Below are 15,246 nucleotides of genomic sequence, written 5' to 3' on the forward strand. Positions count from 1 at the left end.
CACATTTCACTGACAGTTGTGTGAGAAACCTGGCAGAAACATCAGCAGCAGATGTTGTTCTCACTTTCTTCCAAACTTTTAATAAAAATGAATTCAGGTTTTCCTATGACAGCCCGACAATCATCCACCACCACATATCCCAATATCACCATAGTGAGAAATGAGAGAGAGCGTGAAGGACAGAAACAACAAAAATACACAAACAAACAAACCAACAGTGGTGCAGTTCACTCACGTGTTAGGTGCTGGACGCTGTCCTAGAGCCTGCCCTCTGCCCGAGTGCCCTGAAGCACAGCTCACTAAAAATGTTTGCCCTTTGCCGAGCTCCGCGGAGAAACTCTGAGGGCGAAATGAAGGGTCAGGACCAACGGCTGCCTGCCTCTGTACAGCAGTCAGGATGAGGAAGTACTGCAGGCTGCCAACCGCTGTGCTGTGTGAGCTGCTGCCTCTTTCACTCTCTCTCATGCAAAGAGAAAGGGAGCAAGAGAATCTCAGCCATGGGTATGTTTTTCTCCTCTGACAGATTTTCCACACTCTTCCTTACTTGTGACGGAAAAACAGCAATAAAGGGAGAACAGAACAGAACAGGACGAGGAGGAGGAGGAGGAGGAGGAGGAGGAGGAGGAGGAGGGGGAGAAATAGATCTAAAAAATATTGCATTGAGACCAATGTGCCATGCACTGTCTGAATAAGGGTAGTGGTATTTATTATGAGTGATAACACAGCCTAAACCATTGTTCACTGAAAGGCAGGTTCCTGCACTTTGTTCACAGCACAGTGGTTTGCACTTTGATTTAACCTGGGACCATGTGTGTGTGTGTGTGTGTGTGTGTGTGTGTGTGTGTGTGTGTGTGTGTGTGTGTGTGTGTGTGTGTGTGTGTGTGTGTGTGTGTGTGTCTGGTTCAACACATAATGGTTCCATTGTAGTCTTAAATTTAAAACCACATGAAGCAAATTCTTGTGCTGTTTCAGTGAAACTACATCATATGAATCTTGTCTGATTCATTCTGACAAAAAAGAATAAAAAACGATTTATGACATTTAAAATGAGTTGTTTATTTCAAAATGACCTGTAGGCTGTTTTGGCAGCTACCGCCACTGACAAAGCCCGTCTTTGTCCATCAGACACACTTCTTAACGCGAGGGTGGATCATTTGTGTAGGGGTCTCCATTGTGTGCTCTCCCATGCTGGTCTAATTTCAATCTAATTCCAACAACGTACAGCATGTCAGGGCTATAAAGCGTGTGGGTAGAGATCATACCGCGCTCTGGACTGCGATGAAACAAGCTTCAGTTTGTGGCAAGTGGTAAACTGAGGAACTTAGTCCGGCCACACCCCTGCACCACCACAAATACTTCTTTTTAAAAGGGCGCTTCGAAAGGGTTTAGAAAACCTTTTTAGGCTGCACTCTGTTTCACACTGCTGCAGATAGAGATAAAGATTGTGAGTGCTACATGTTTTGGACTGTGTAGATTCTGTGATGTTTCCCCCTGAAGAACACTACCTCTGTTGATTGCAGCCTTGGTAAATGCTGTCAAAACACTGCACCACTCCTGTCTTTATTCACTGCCTGTGGTCACATCCAGTATAACTCGTCACTAAGATGACTATGGAAGCCATCTGAAGAGATATAGTAAACAAAAAGGTATTTTATTTATTATCGATTACTGTCAGCTACTGGGTAAACACACCTGACAGGAGTAATATTTTAAAGATTTACACCCATAACTCAATTTGTCTGGACACCAACTCAATCCTTCATATTATAAAAAAAAAAACTAAAGTCAAGATGTGGTGAGCCCGAAAAATGGTTAATGTTCCAAAATGTTTGTTTAATGTGTAAATTTCAACAAAACCACTCAATATTTGTTCACTAGCACATTAAATGACTTTTCACCACTGTGAGGTTGATGCTAGATGAGACTTAACTATCTTGGGACCACAAAGGTTCACTGTACAAACTTTTGTTCCTGTAATATTCCTCTGGAAACTGTCATCTTTTGATCTGTCAAAATATTTCCCAACAAAAATAAAGGTCAACCTCATTGTGATTCGAGAAGAAAAAACCATAATACTATAGAATTACTAGAAATGAGTTACCATGATATGTAAAATAACTGTTGCTTTCAGGCAATAGAGCCTTTTGCTTAATTTCATACAGCTTGGTGTCACCAGCTGATCTGAACACGTCCAACTCCATACAGGTGCCCAGAGGACTCAACAGTGCAACAAACAAATAAATGAATAACTCACTTTTCAACTGGTAAATGGATAATGTTTCAAAGAACAATAACGGTCCAAGGTATCCCAATATAGAACATGTACTTGGAGGAAAAGCAAAGAGCCACTTGACTTCATGTCCACCTCAATTACTCACAAGCACCGCAATGACAGACCAGTAATTACCAGCATACTGAAAATTTCTCAGCCATAAAAATAGACAACTTATGTATGAGGACATTTCTAAGAAGTTTCCAACAGGAATAAGCTTCCAAACTGCCAAGACCTTATACATAAATTAAAAACAAACACAGAAATGGTGAACTGGGAAACAGCAGGCCTCTACAGTGTGAAACAGGCCAATCATTAATAAATAATGATGGAACATAAAGCCTGTATGTGGCTGGATGAGGTGAGATAGGTCTCAGGGGTGAAAAACCCTCAGCAGGCTCTTGAGCAGCTCCTGCATCTGGATTCTCTGTCTTTTCCCTTCCTCTGTCCACAGGAAACAGCACTGACTGACTCAGACTCTCCACACAGACACAACACATTTACACAGGATATGAGAACAAATGCTAAATGGGAAATGACGGTTATTCAGCAGAGTGTGTGGCAATAAATACGACTCAAATCTGCCATGATCACTTTAAATTGAGCCTATTGTTTCATTATACATCTTTAACATTTAAACAAATGTTGACGAAATCTGAGTATATTGTAAAGAGGCAATAGAATAACAAATTCAAAGTCAAGTCAGAAAAATCTGAACAAGTTTTAGATAAGGAAATATATATTTGAGATAAGGACAAATGAGGACATGAAGGCTTTGCTCCAATCTATACTTTTTACTGTTGGTGTGATATGTAGCACTACTCTGTGATGTCTACTTGTCCTCATAAAAACAATGATACAATTAAATATAAATAAATAATTGTTTCCCATTTTCGAGACTGCAAAACTATTTGACAAAATACAAAAAGATTCAAACTTAAAGCAGTTTTGTTTTTTATTGTCCAACAATAACAGAATAACAGATTGTAACTGTGAGTGTCAATAAGCTGTGATTTCACTGAGCTGCAGTACTATGGTGTTAAGGATGAGATGGTGATGGTAACTTTAAAAAGGAAGTAAGAGAAAATTGGCATTACCCATTTTCATAATTCAAAATAGATCAACGGTCGAGGTAAAAGTCAAGCAAAACTTAAAAAAGGATTTTTTAAGAAAAATAAAAGTGATATTATAGCAGCTGCTGAAACTGTTTATAGTATGATACAATAATTTAATTAGCTATTACTAGTGTAATTTAATCTAGAATAAAATAAACTACACTCAAATGTTACTCACTAAAATTCATATTGGTCAGACTCTAATTTAACCAGAACCATAAATGACAAGGTTAACATGATACTGAGTGACAGTGTTAGCACATAGGAAATAAGCTTCTCACAAATGAAAGCAGAGATTATATGTGTGTTTTTCTTGCTGTTGATGTGTTGCTACTGTTACTGATCTCATGGCCATAATAACAGCTGAACATGTGAACATCCCCTTCAAGAGAGCCGGAATAGATTTCTGTTACTATATCAGTAGTATGGCAGTAGGAAGTGAGAGAAACATGTGCGCTTAAAGGGGGCGAAATGAAATGGGCTTCACCACGTTGGCAGCTCTGACGCATCTGTACAACACCTGGGTCTAAGAAAGTGCAGTGTGAAAACTCATTATCTCAGCTGAAGTGAAACAGGAAGAGGGTGGGAGTAGTCTGCATCTCATGCTGTGAGACGGTCTCTGTTCTCCTTCTTGGTTCCCCCTTTAGTCTGGAGGGACCTGAAACTCGTCCACAACAAGACGCAAACCCTTTTCCCTAAAAGCTGCATCAAGGAAGTTACAGGCTTGTTTCACATAAAACTAGAGACCGTAGGATCACACCAGACACAATGTCAATGAACTTGTTCCATGAACCATGAGTTCTCAGTTGTCTACACTACATTAATCAAATCATAAGATGGTCAGTAGTTTTACCTAATGTCTTACAGTGGACAGGATTGATTGAACTGGGATGCAACGAAACATGAGTTAAACAAAATACTGACAACTCACATTTGTGTAGTGGGCCTTCATTTTGATCCTCTTGCATGTACAGTATGTGACAAGATCTGTACATGCCGAAGGCCTCAAAACTGCCTCATTTGCTTTTGTAAGTGTCTGCATGGCCACATTTTGTCATGTCATGTTAATACAGACACTCATTGACATAGTGTATTCCATGGGCCCTTAATCTAATCTTAACCTAAGACCGACCCTAACCCCAACCCTAAAACCAAGTTTTAACCCTCTAAAAGCCCTGTGAGGTTGTGAGGGCCAGAATGTCCTCACTTTTCCAAAATACCCTTACTCCCAAAGGTCTTACAGTCAAACTGATTCTCAAGTACACACACGCACACGCACACACACACACACACACACACACACACACACACACACACACACACACACCTGTAAATGTGTGACATTTTGTGCAGTCACAGCAGCAAGCGAGAGTTATGATCACAACCAATATGCTAAACAAACTAGAATAGCTGTGCAAACACTACTTAAATTGTTCAGACTCCTGGGAATAAAGAACCTGAGCATCCAGCCAAGATTCAACACCTCAAAAGTGGTATGTACTGTACTATGTAGGTTTGCACATACATTTTGTTTGAGGCTATAAGCTACCATGCTAACTGCGCCTTTGTACACAGTGCCACTGATTTGAAATATTGCTGGAAAGAGTCAATCAAGAGCCCTAACAAGCCTTCAAGAATGATTTTATAATTTATAAATAAAAACACAGAAAAACTCCTCCTCAGCATCCGATTATGAAATAGTCAACAGATAAGAGGTGGTTCTTAAATCAGCATCTTTGAGTTCAAGAAGAGATGAGAAGAAAAAAGAGTCAGTGGGAGAAAGTGCTGAGTTGTTGATTTCCTGATCAAGACGTAGATCGATAGATTGTTTGGCAAGGGTTTGGGCCCACTTAGCAATAATTACCAAACTTTCAAAATAACAAGTGTTTGCTAGGCTCATTAAATTTGATGTATCATGGCCAAGAGGTAGGAGAAGGAATAAAAAGTTCCCACTTAACATCTGATTATTGACACAATATTCACAGCTATTTTCATTATATTGTGTACTTGAATTTAACTTTTAAAAGTCCTTATTCATGGATTACAGACCAATGCACACACTCTACAGTGATCAGTCCTCTCAAGATAAATGCCCCTGTTAACTTTTCTGCTGTTGGTGATATATGCTATGTGTGGAATTTATTAACTTAATGGATATAAATAAGATAAAAAAAAACTTGGAATTAAGAATCCACATCCAGATCTATTTGTCCCCATTCAAAAAAAGAATGAATGATGTGCTGAATGCAGTCAGAGACATTCCTTACCCCCTAAAAAAAAATCTCTATTCTGTTTTCACCAGGCCTAAAGTAGTATATGGATACAGTCTTCATGCATATTTCATCTACTTCATCCTCCGTTTCATCTTTCTCAGAGCTGCGCTCCCTCGAGAGACCAACTTCCTGCTCGGATGGTGTCAAAGTTCTTGTCTAATAAACAGGCAGTCAGAGCCACGTTGCAGAGTCCTCAGCTGCTTTCCTGTCTGGTATGAGTGGGCGGATTCCATAGAAACACTAGCATAGCGTCCATGAGAACCGTGAGGGAATAAAAAAAGACAACAGAGCTCAGTGTTTTTCCACAACGGAACATTTTAGTGTAAGAGCCATTGAGCAGAATTACTGTCCAACCCAAGAGGAGCTTTCCCCTCCCTATGTCCTCTGAGTTTGCAACAGACTTGTGGCATAATAACCACCTGATGTGCACTGTGGGTGTGTTTAACTTGTGTGAAGAGAGACCAGAGGAGATTACAATGGGTCAAACAGCTTTCAGCTACCGAGCAAATACTTAAACCACACTCCCCACACACGCCGAACGTCACAGCTGTAAACCCGCTTGTCCTGTTCACCTGGAAGGGATGATAATAATCACATCATCTATTTATTCTTGACTCGCACATCCCACTTCACTGCAGGTTGTCGCTGCTGCTCACAGGCTACGGAGGAGGCAAAAGAGAAGTGTGATCATATCTCAGCTTTGCTTCAGAAGTGGGCCCAGATGACCCATTTAGAGAAGCAGCAGCATTCCTTGAAGCTAGTGGGTTAGATTGTGATGCTTGTCAAGTATGTGGTCCATTTCCTGGACGGTGTTTGAATTAAAAGCAGAGCCTCAGGAAAAAGATGCTTGGAGCTGCCTTCCTTCACAGCTAACTTATACACCTCGCAGACAGAAAGCAATGTCGATGGTAGATGTGGAGACAGGGAGCCACCCTGGCCTCTGGCAGTACTGAGTTTATATTTAGTTTAAATATCACACAGAATTGGGCTGCAACCAGCTAGCTGAGCAGCTTCACATTCTGTCAGAAATAAGGACACTTCTATTTATATTTATAACATAAATATATCATTTGGGACATGCTTTTATCTAAAGTGACTTGCATCTGAGGTGCACCACTGAAGCGTCAGTACAATGGAGACCTTGAAGTAAGTAGTAAGTGCTAAATCTGTCCAATAAGACAACGTGTAGGAGATGAGATAAAGACGTTAGGGGGTGTCAGGAGAGGAGGTGCTCTCAGAGGAGATGAGTCCTCAAGACGCCACTGATCCGATAGCATTTGGTAGCTTCTCCCACCATCGAGGAACCACAAACCAGAGGAGTCTGGCCTGCGGTTGCCTATTTACTGACTAAACCTCGCACCAGTTCTCAGTCCAGCGGTAATCAGTTAATTTCCCCTTATCTCCTCAATTAAAGCCTCCTCCACTGCAGTAAATGACATGCCACTACATCTGTATGCAGACCAGGCCTTGCCTCCCGAGGAAAGATAACAAGTCTGTCTTCTAAGTTTCCACTGCACTGTAAATGACAGCTAAATGAATGAGAGACTCTCAAACGGAGCGGAAATAAAAGAATAAATAAGGTAAATAACATGAATTAAATTTTGTTTTATAAACTCTTTAATATTTGTTTTCTTAGAGGATGAGGGTCCTGTTGATGTGTCCGGCAACGGTAAGAAAAACGCTGAACTTGAACAGTAAGCAGCATCTTGGATTAACAGTTGATTTCTAGTAGTGTCACATGAACTTTTCATTCTGATTTGGTCATATTAGAAACCTATGGAACTATGTGTATCAGATCCTAAACTGTTTGGGGGGATATTGACATTGGCATCTGTGACAGTGTGGCCTAAAAGTGTGATGATTAAAAAGGGAGACACCCAATGGCTTAACCTGATGTTTACCTTGAAAATCATTTTTTAATCAACAAAGTAATAAATTTCATAATAACTACTTTATAAATGAGGCTATTTGTATCCATCCATTATGTATAACATTTATCCTTTGTGGGTCGTGCAGGGAGGTGGAGTTAATCCCAGCTGACATTGGACAAGAGGCAGGTAGGTTGCAGTCCATCTACATTGACTGACAGCTCATTAACGGCTGACACTACACAGCAACTAATGGTTTTGATGAATTCAGCACCGACAGGATCAGCATCAGGTTCAGGAGGACGGCCGAGGGTTACATAATCAAACCCAGACTCATGTCTCACAGGTCCTTATTATAATGGAATATCCTTCCATAGAGTAGTGGAATTACTAGGCAGTGAATTCAGCATCAGAGAATGTGAAGTAATACAGCACAACACCACATCCCTGCAGTACAGTCTTTCACCGTTCTTACCACAGCTGGATAAGGTCATTCCAAATGTTACCCCACCCCCCACCCTGAGTCATTTCATATGTCCGCTATAGCAGCAGATGAAGGACTCCAGGACATCCCTAAGTGTCCCTTAGTAATGTAGTTACCATAAGTAAATTTAGAACACCAACACTTAGAGGGCATATACTGTACCTGAGTATGTGGGACTGAGAGGAGAATTCTCTTTCCAATGTCACATTCACATACATACATTTAAATTCTTCAGCTGTCAGGAGGATCACCAGTAATCACTTTCTGTCAAGATAAAACAAGCGATACTGCCACTGTACAACAAGCCATGGGTTCTCCCCACATAACCCTTGGCTATGAAAGCCAATGACTAACTGCCTGGATAATGAGTTGAACAGAGGATGAACACAGCTATAGGAAAAAGAAAAACAAGGGAGATTCATTGCTCCGGGCTCTACAAGGACAAACAGTGTGGCTCCAGGTAAGAGTGTTTGTTTGTGCGTGTGCCTCCATCAGTGGCTAACACACAAGCCAAGTAATCAATAATAAACTCTAAAGCTGCTCTAAGACAAGCACTGAACTCTGGATAATCTCCTCAAATTATGCAGAGGGGCTGTATGTGAGAATGCAAATGTCCAAGTGAGAGTTTCTCCACCCAGACCTCAAAACCCACTGATTCACAGTGAGCGAGTGGGCGTGTTAATGACGTTTTCAACATACGAGAGACCCATTTAATAAGCAACATTAAAACAACAAAAAGAAGCAGTGCCATTCATGTAGAAGACACTGACGAAGCTGTCAAGGGAGCTTTAGGCGATATGGGCTGACGCCGGTGCTGATGTGCCGTCGACAAAATCAACGGATCTCTGCAGCGGAATTAATACGTCATGTCCTGCTTCCTGCACCACCCCTCACCTGAACACTCAGGAGATGTCTGTGTTGTTGTGAATACATCGGAACGGGGAATCTCCTGCTGTGTTGTTCATGTGTGAACAGCAGTTGTGCGGACATTCTCCGGAGATCATATCTGGAAACGGCTTACAGACTAATTGTAAATTTGGCAATCCGATCGGTTCCGGAGATCCAGCACAAAATGTGGAACTGTGTAGCACAGCATGTCCCGCACAGAGCACAGAGGCCTGAGTTTAACCATGAGGAAAAAACAAAGGCTGTAATTACCTACAAACGACATGCACATTGACTGCATCATAAATGACTGGTGCACTGCTCGTATTTGAACTACTGGCATAATCAAAGGGATCAGACGAAAGTGAAAGCTGTCATTTGTTGCACATTTGGTTTTTCAGGAAGGAACCGTGTACCACTGAAAGTCTGGTTTCCTCTCTAAACACAACATTAGCTCTGCAATTAGATTATTTTTAAAGCTTTCCCTTTTGTCACATCCAATTATGAGCCACAGCGATACATGGCCAAAATAGCAATGGTTTATTATTCAAGCGAGTGTTTCTGAAACACTGATTGCATGTGTTCAAAGATTAAGTAATTTCTCTACCCCTGACTTCACTTTTTCAGTATACAAGTAAAGATTTTATGGTAAGAAAAGAACGACACACACAGTAGCTTAGTCAGGATGCTAGTTTGCCATATTGAAGCATTTACGGACCTATTTAAGACAGAGAGAACAAACCTCTACTGATAACTAACACAGCAACACTTTGTTCCACTGCTTCACATGGCACTGATCTAATGAGGAACAAATGGCGAGCGGATCATGTGAAGAGAAACCACTTGCAGCGCACTGAGGTGGGCCTGTGAGAAGAAAAAAAAACGCTTGCCGTGCACTGAAAAGGTTCCAAATTTCACATTTTTTGCTGCCGAAGCCGACAGCAGCAAAGTGTGAAATGCACATAAAAACACAGGGAGCCAACGCTGTGGGGCTAATGTGGTAAATACAGTTAGAACTTCATCTGTCAGCACAGGCTTCTGTCAGAAGCTGCAGGTTACACAGAGTTTAGCTACGGCACATAAAGACTGGTGATTAAACATTTTAATGACTGACATCCTTTAAAGATAGAATACATTTAAGACAGAAGTTTAGAGCTGGGCTGCAACGTCCAATGAGAATATTAATGGAGATTAATGAAAGATTAATGATTAGGATTAAGATAAGTGGAAACCATTTAACATATACTTAAATAATAAACTCTCCCTCATCCATATAAACTGAAAACATGTGTATTTAACATACTTTTTGGTTTTTTGTAAGGATGGTGGGAGCTGCACTGAGGAGACTCAGTATTTTTAGCATCCTGAGCACAGCTTTGATTGAGTTGCAGTATCTTCCTCCACACTGGAGAACAATCACAGGTTATACCAGGCTTCAGTAAGAAAACTCCATCTCTGTCGGATCTGACTTATGACATGGTGCAGTAAGAAGTGCGCCAGTGACAGGGATGTTTCCGAGGCAGGTCGAGAGCAGGGATCGAACTCACGACTATAGGAATGGTGCAACGTTAGCAAAATGAGAAGAAAAAAAACAAGGATGGAGCCACGTGAAATGTGAAATATGTCGCCCGACATCATAGTCGTACGGTGACACATGAAGTTAACACGTCCTCAGGTTAAAAAACACCCTGCTCCACAATGATTAGTCATTAAATTAAAGGCACAGTGCGCGCGAGGGGACTTGTTACTGTCAGCTGCTAACGTGCTGTCATCGGTCTGGCGACAACACAACAACACGTCCCGCGCGACTCTCTCTCACACACACACACACACGTTACTTCATTTAAACCCAGAGCAGAGACGCACTGGCGGGGAAGTTGACACAACCGGACGCAGTGGACGTTACAACGCGGCTCGAGTCGTGTGAGGTGTCGGTATAAATGAGGATATCAGCGGCTCTCACCTGTCCGCTGTGTCCGCGGTGTCTCCTCTCATCGGGATGCTGCTGCTGCTGCTGCTGCTGCCGCCACAGACGCGCGCGCGACTCCTGACGGCGCCACCGACGGCTCGTGCCGCGCTGGCGCCGGTAGGTGGAGCGCGCGCAGCAGCGAGCTGTTTTGGCGCAGTGCTCGAGGTGAATCCTGGGAAACGTAGTCTTTTTTTTAAATTTTTTTTTTTTAATGACAGGCGAGAGTTCATGGAGTTTAGGACTATCTTTAGTCATATTTGGTTGTTCCCTTTATTTAAACGGGATGGAAACACATCTGTAACACATCTGCCACAAATATACACAGAGTTAAGCTGCACGAATGTGGCATTCATTACAGGACTGAGAGTGGTTTGTTATATTTATTTACTTATAAATACTCATTAATGTACACCATATTGATTATTATTATTATTATTATTATTATTATTATTATTATTATTATATATTATCATCAATATTATAATTTTTATTATTTCTGTTATTTTTCTCCTCATTATTATTATTATCATCCTCATTATTATCATTGTGATTATTCTTATCAATGTTGTTATTATTATTATAAATATTATTATCATCAATGTTATTATTGTTATTATTATCATTATTGATGTTGTTATTATCATTATTATTATTTTCCTCATTATTATTATAAGTAGTAGTAGTGGTATTATTATTATTATTATTATTATTATTATTATTGTTATCCTCATCATCCCCATCAGTGTTATTATTACTATCACCAACAACTGGAGTTAAAAAATGTTAAATATTAAAACAAGTTAAAGTTTGAATCACACGCATTAGTGGAGGGTCCGGATCATTGGCTGTCTTAATCACGTGTTCACTTTGTGTCGAATGTACTGACAATAATTTTAATAAAACACTTCATTGGAACATAAGAATAGTAATATTAAAATTCATACATATATTTTCCGGTTTTACTGTTCATTCGTATAATTATATTTATTTCTATTTTGGTTATTTCTGTGCTCAGGCTTTAGAAATGTGACGAATCTGCAAACGCTTGTCGTAGCGTGGGCTACATTTACGTAAGGCTCTGTCATTGAGAAACATGGCCGCCTCCACGGGAGCTGCGGGCGCTGCTGCTGCCGCCGCCGCCGACCCACAAGGTCCGGGCCCGGCTGCTCCGGGTCTGGACACCATCCAGTACAGCCTGATGCTGGAGCACCTGATCGGGGACAAGCGGCCGCTGAAGGAGCTGAGCCCCGGGGTGATGGGGGGACTGCCGGTGCCGCTGAAGAGCGACGAGCAGAAGATGATCGAGAGAGGAATGGAGAGCTGCGCCTTCAAGTCCGTGCTGGCCTGTGTGGGAGGTAAATACCCCTCAGCTGCATAGACCCTTTATATACAGGTGTATTATATACAGGTTTGTGTATACATCATGCAGGATTTGTTATATAGATTCTGGGCTCTGGGCTCAAAGCTCCACATTAGCAATCTGTACGAGGCAAGACTCCCTCTTCCCTTAACCCTTTACTACGGTGAGTAAAAGAAACTCCAAAACAACTTTTAATAGGGGGAAAATCCTAAAAACCTCAGAGTGAGTTACTAGTTAGGGATCCCTCACAGAGGACGGAGTTGCAACAGATTTCATCAGTAACAGAGCACATCAAGAAAACAATATTTACAACATTCATGAGAAAAGACTGTGTCTAACAACAGTAGTATATATATGTGAGTGAACATATTGTTTATCTAAACAATCTAATTCATTATCATAATCCACGATCAGCTGCCAACACGATCCACCAGGTTTCCTGCACATTACACTAACATGACCGGTCACTTCAAAGGCAGTAACGGTATGATAGTCATAGTGGAGTAGCGTACATGCATCATGTGACATACATCATGTGACATACATCATGTGACATACATAATGTGACATACCTCCCTCTCCACAATCCATAATACACACCCACCCTATTAGGCCGTCTATATAAGCAGAGAACATTTCCCATCACTCCCTATTGCTGCCAGTTCCTTCAGCCCCTCCACCACCCAGGCATCCACCTGTAGGCTCCGACTGGGGTTATAAGTATTTGCTCATCACTCCCATCATATCTATGTTATCATATCGGGGGGAGTCATTAAGTTGGAGCCTAGACGCCAAACACTAACATGTTCTACTGTTGCAATAAACATTCTAACACGAGTTGTCTGACTGAACTACACAAATATTGTCTTCCTGAAGTCTGCAGATTCGCTCGTGCTTTTATATATTACCTCACTCATGTCGGTGTGTGTTCTCTCCACAGGGTTTGTTCTTGGGGGAGCTTTTGGTGTTTTCACTGCCGGCATCGACACCAACGTTGGCTTCGATCCTAAAGACCCCCTGAGAACTCCGACAGCTCGAGAAGTCCTCAAAGACATGGGCCAGAGGGGCATGTCCTACGCCAAGAACTTTGCCATCGTGGGCGCCATGTTCTCCTGCACAGAGTGCGTCATAGAATCAGTAAGTCCCAACTCTGGCTGCTCCTCATGGTGTCTTCATCATGTGGTGGATATAAACACACAGTTTATAAACAGGACTGAAATGAAAGACTGTCATTAGAATGTGGTTTTAAAAAAAAGAAAATCATTTAAATATGATACTACACATCAGTTGTCTGTTAAATCTGATTTAGATATTAAAGAATAAATGAATGAGGTTGAGAATTAAATATCGGGCAGGAGCTTAAAGTAAAGAAATAAATTAGATAAAGGAAACTTCATAATGTCCCATGTTCTCTGTAGCAAAACAACAAATTCAAAATGAATGTAAACACTTTGTTTATCTCTGAAGTTTCTTTGTTACAGTTGCACAGCTACATGAGTGGGTGTGTTCAGTGTGATGGGGGGGGTTTCTAACACTGCTCCAAAAGTACCAAATGTGTAAAATAACACAAAACAGCTGAAACATTGATTATGTCGATAGGAGAAATGTGAACAATCCCGATGACAAATGGCAAACACATGTAGAAATGGAAGAGTATTTCCAAGTGGAACCAACAATGAATGAAACACATAGAGTCTGTGTGGAGGTGTTAGTAATTGTATTTAATAATTGTTGTTTGACTGACTGGAGAGCAGTTTTATATGTTTGTGTAAGTGCACAGGAATAATCATAGTTTGGTTTCACAGCGTTGCTTCAACAGATCTCTGACAGTATTTGGATTGAAGCTATATAAGTACTAACTATTTAAGGAAATACCTCATCTTCCATATTTCCTGACAGATGTTTTTGTAGAGCTCCTCTGCTTTCTCAAAATGGTGTGACAGCTCCCCCTGGTGTTGAACTGTTACACAACGCTATGTAGATTTCCAAAACAAACAAACCTTCTCTCTTTCCTGATGGTTTTTTTTCCCTTTCTTTTTTGTGTCTGCTCTTGATTTGCAGCACCGAGGTAAATCTGACTGGAAGAACGCAGTGTACAGCGGTTGTGTAACAGGAGGAGCGATTGGATTCCGTGGTATGTAGCCTGATTACAATTCTCATGTTATACATTAAAGGTATTTTATTTCTAATGGGTGTTTTCTTCTGTTTTGCAGCTGGTCTGAAAGCTGGGGCCCTGGGATGTGGAGGTTTTGCTGCGTTCTCCGCTGCCATTGAATATTATTGGCGGTGAGCCGTTAAAGAGCGGCTCAGTGGGCGAGAACTGAATGTGTACATGTGGACGAGCCTGTGAGGACTCACTGTGAATATCTACCCGCACATGGAGGATTTCTGCAGAGGCACAACTGATTTATTCGGAGGAAGTCACAGGTTCCTGTTTGTACAGTGACGCCACCGTGAACTGAAACAGACCCGCCTTCTGTTTTCCTCCTGTGTTTCATCTACTTCTGTCTGGTGGGAAGTTTGAGCAAAACAAACCAACTTGTTATGGAAAAATCAAGAAACTCTGCTGAATGCTTTAGAGGTAAAATGTATAAAGGTTAAATGAAAATCACTGTTACTCTGAGTCACGATCACCTCAAGTCAGACTCAGATAAACTGTTCTTGTTGTAGAACATTGATATGATTTGTCAGTAACTAATCCACAGCAGGATATTTATATTAAATGTGTTTTTTTTGTTAACTCTGGCATCCATCACTTTAATGTGTTGACTCTGTGCATCATGGTTACAATGGAAATATTAAAGCGCAGCCAACAACAGAACTTCTTCCAAATAATCACACAAAAATGTATTATAGGCACAGATCCAACCTCGTCTTCAAGTGTGTAAACCATGGGGCGTGTAGGAGAAAGTGGCATATTACACACAGGACACACATCCAGTGCAGTCAACGCAAATCCTTTTCCTCTCCCCCAAAAAAAACTATGCAAAAACTAACATGTACTAATGAGCTAAAAGCAT

General features: G+C 41.1%; 2 protein-coding genes across 3 annotated transcripts in view; one reads left to right on the forward strand and one right to left on the reverse strand.

Annotated features, from left to right (window-relative positions):
* The window catches only part of specc1 (sperm antigen with calponin homology and coiled-coil domains 1), a 68,778-nt gene extending 57,800 nt beyond the window's left edge, over positions 1 to 10,978 (reverse strand). The window contains exon 1 of one of the 2 annotated variants that reach the window (XM_035177768.2): positions 10,861 to 10,978. The gene's annotated coding sequence lies outside the window, so the exon portion shown is untranslated. Of the gene's footprint in view, positions 1 to 235; positions 519 to 10,860 lie in introns of those variants that run through there. The other variant, XM_035177769.2, reaches the window with a different exon arrangement.
* Positions 10,979 to 11,926: 948 nt separating this feature from the next.
* On the forward strand, positions 11,927 to 14,966 carry timm22 (translocase of inner mitochondrial membrane 22 homolog (yeast)). Its single transcript, XM_035177773.2, has 4 exons — positions 11,927 to 12,221; positions 13,167 to 13,363; positions 14,288 to 14,360; positions 14,440 to 14,966. Exons 1-4 carry the CDS (start codon positions 11,960 to 11,962, stop codon positions 14,514 to 14,516), a joined length of 609 nt encoding a protein of 202 aa, XP_035033664.1. The 5' UTR covers positions 11,927 to 11,959; the 3' UTR covers positions 14,517 to 14,966.
* Positions 14,967 to 15,246: the final 280 nt, after the last annotated feature.

The sequence above is a fragment of the Hippoglossus stenolepis genome, chromosome 15 (genome assembly GCF_022539355.2).
Source record: "Hippoglossus stenolepis isolate QCI-W04-F060 chromosome 15, HSTE1.2, whole genome shotgun sequence".
Taxonomy (NCBI): Eukaryota; Metazoa; Chordata; class Actinopteri; order Pleuronectiformes; family Pleuronectidae; genus Hippoglossus; species Hippoglossus stenolepis.

Bases quoted from the DNA above. Each gene is read 5' to 3' on its own strand.
- timm22 (XM_035177773.2), top strand. From the start codon at position 11,960: ATGGCCGCCTCCACGGGAGCTGCGGGCGCTGCTGCTGCCGCCGCCGCC. The intron at 13,364-14,287 runs GTAAGTCCCAAC...CTTGATTTGCAG, and splicing joins CAGAGTGCGTCATAGAATCA to CACCGAGGTAAATCTGACTG. The intron at 14,361-14,439 runs GTATGTAGCCTG...TCTGTTTTGCAG, and splicing joins AGGAGCGATTGGATTCCGTG to CTGGTCTGAAAGCTGGGGCC.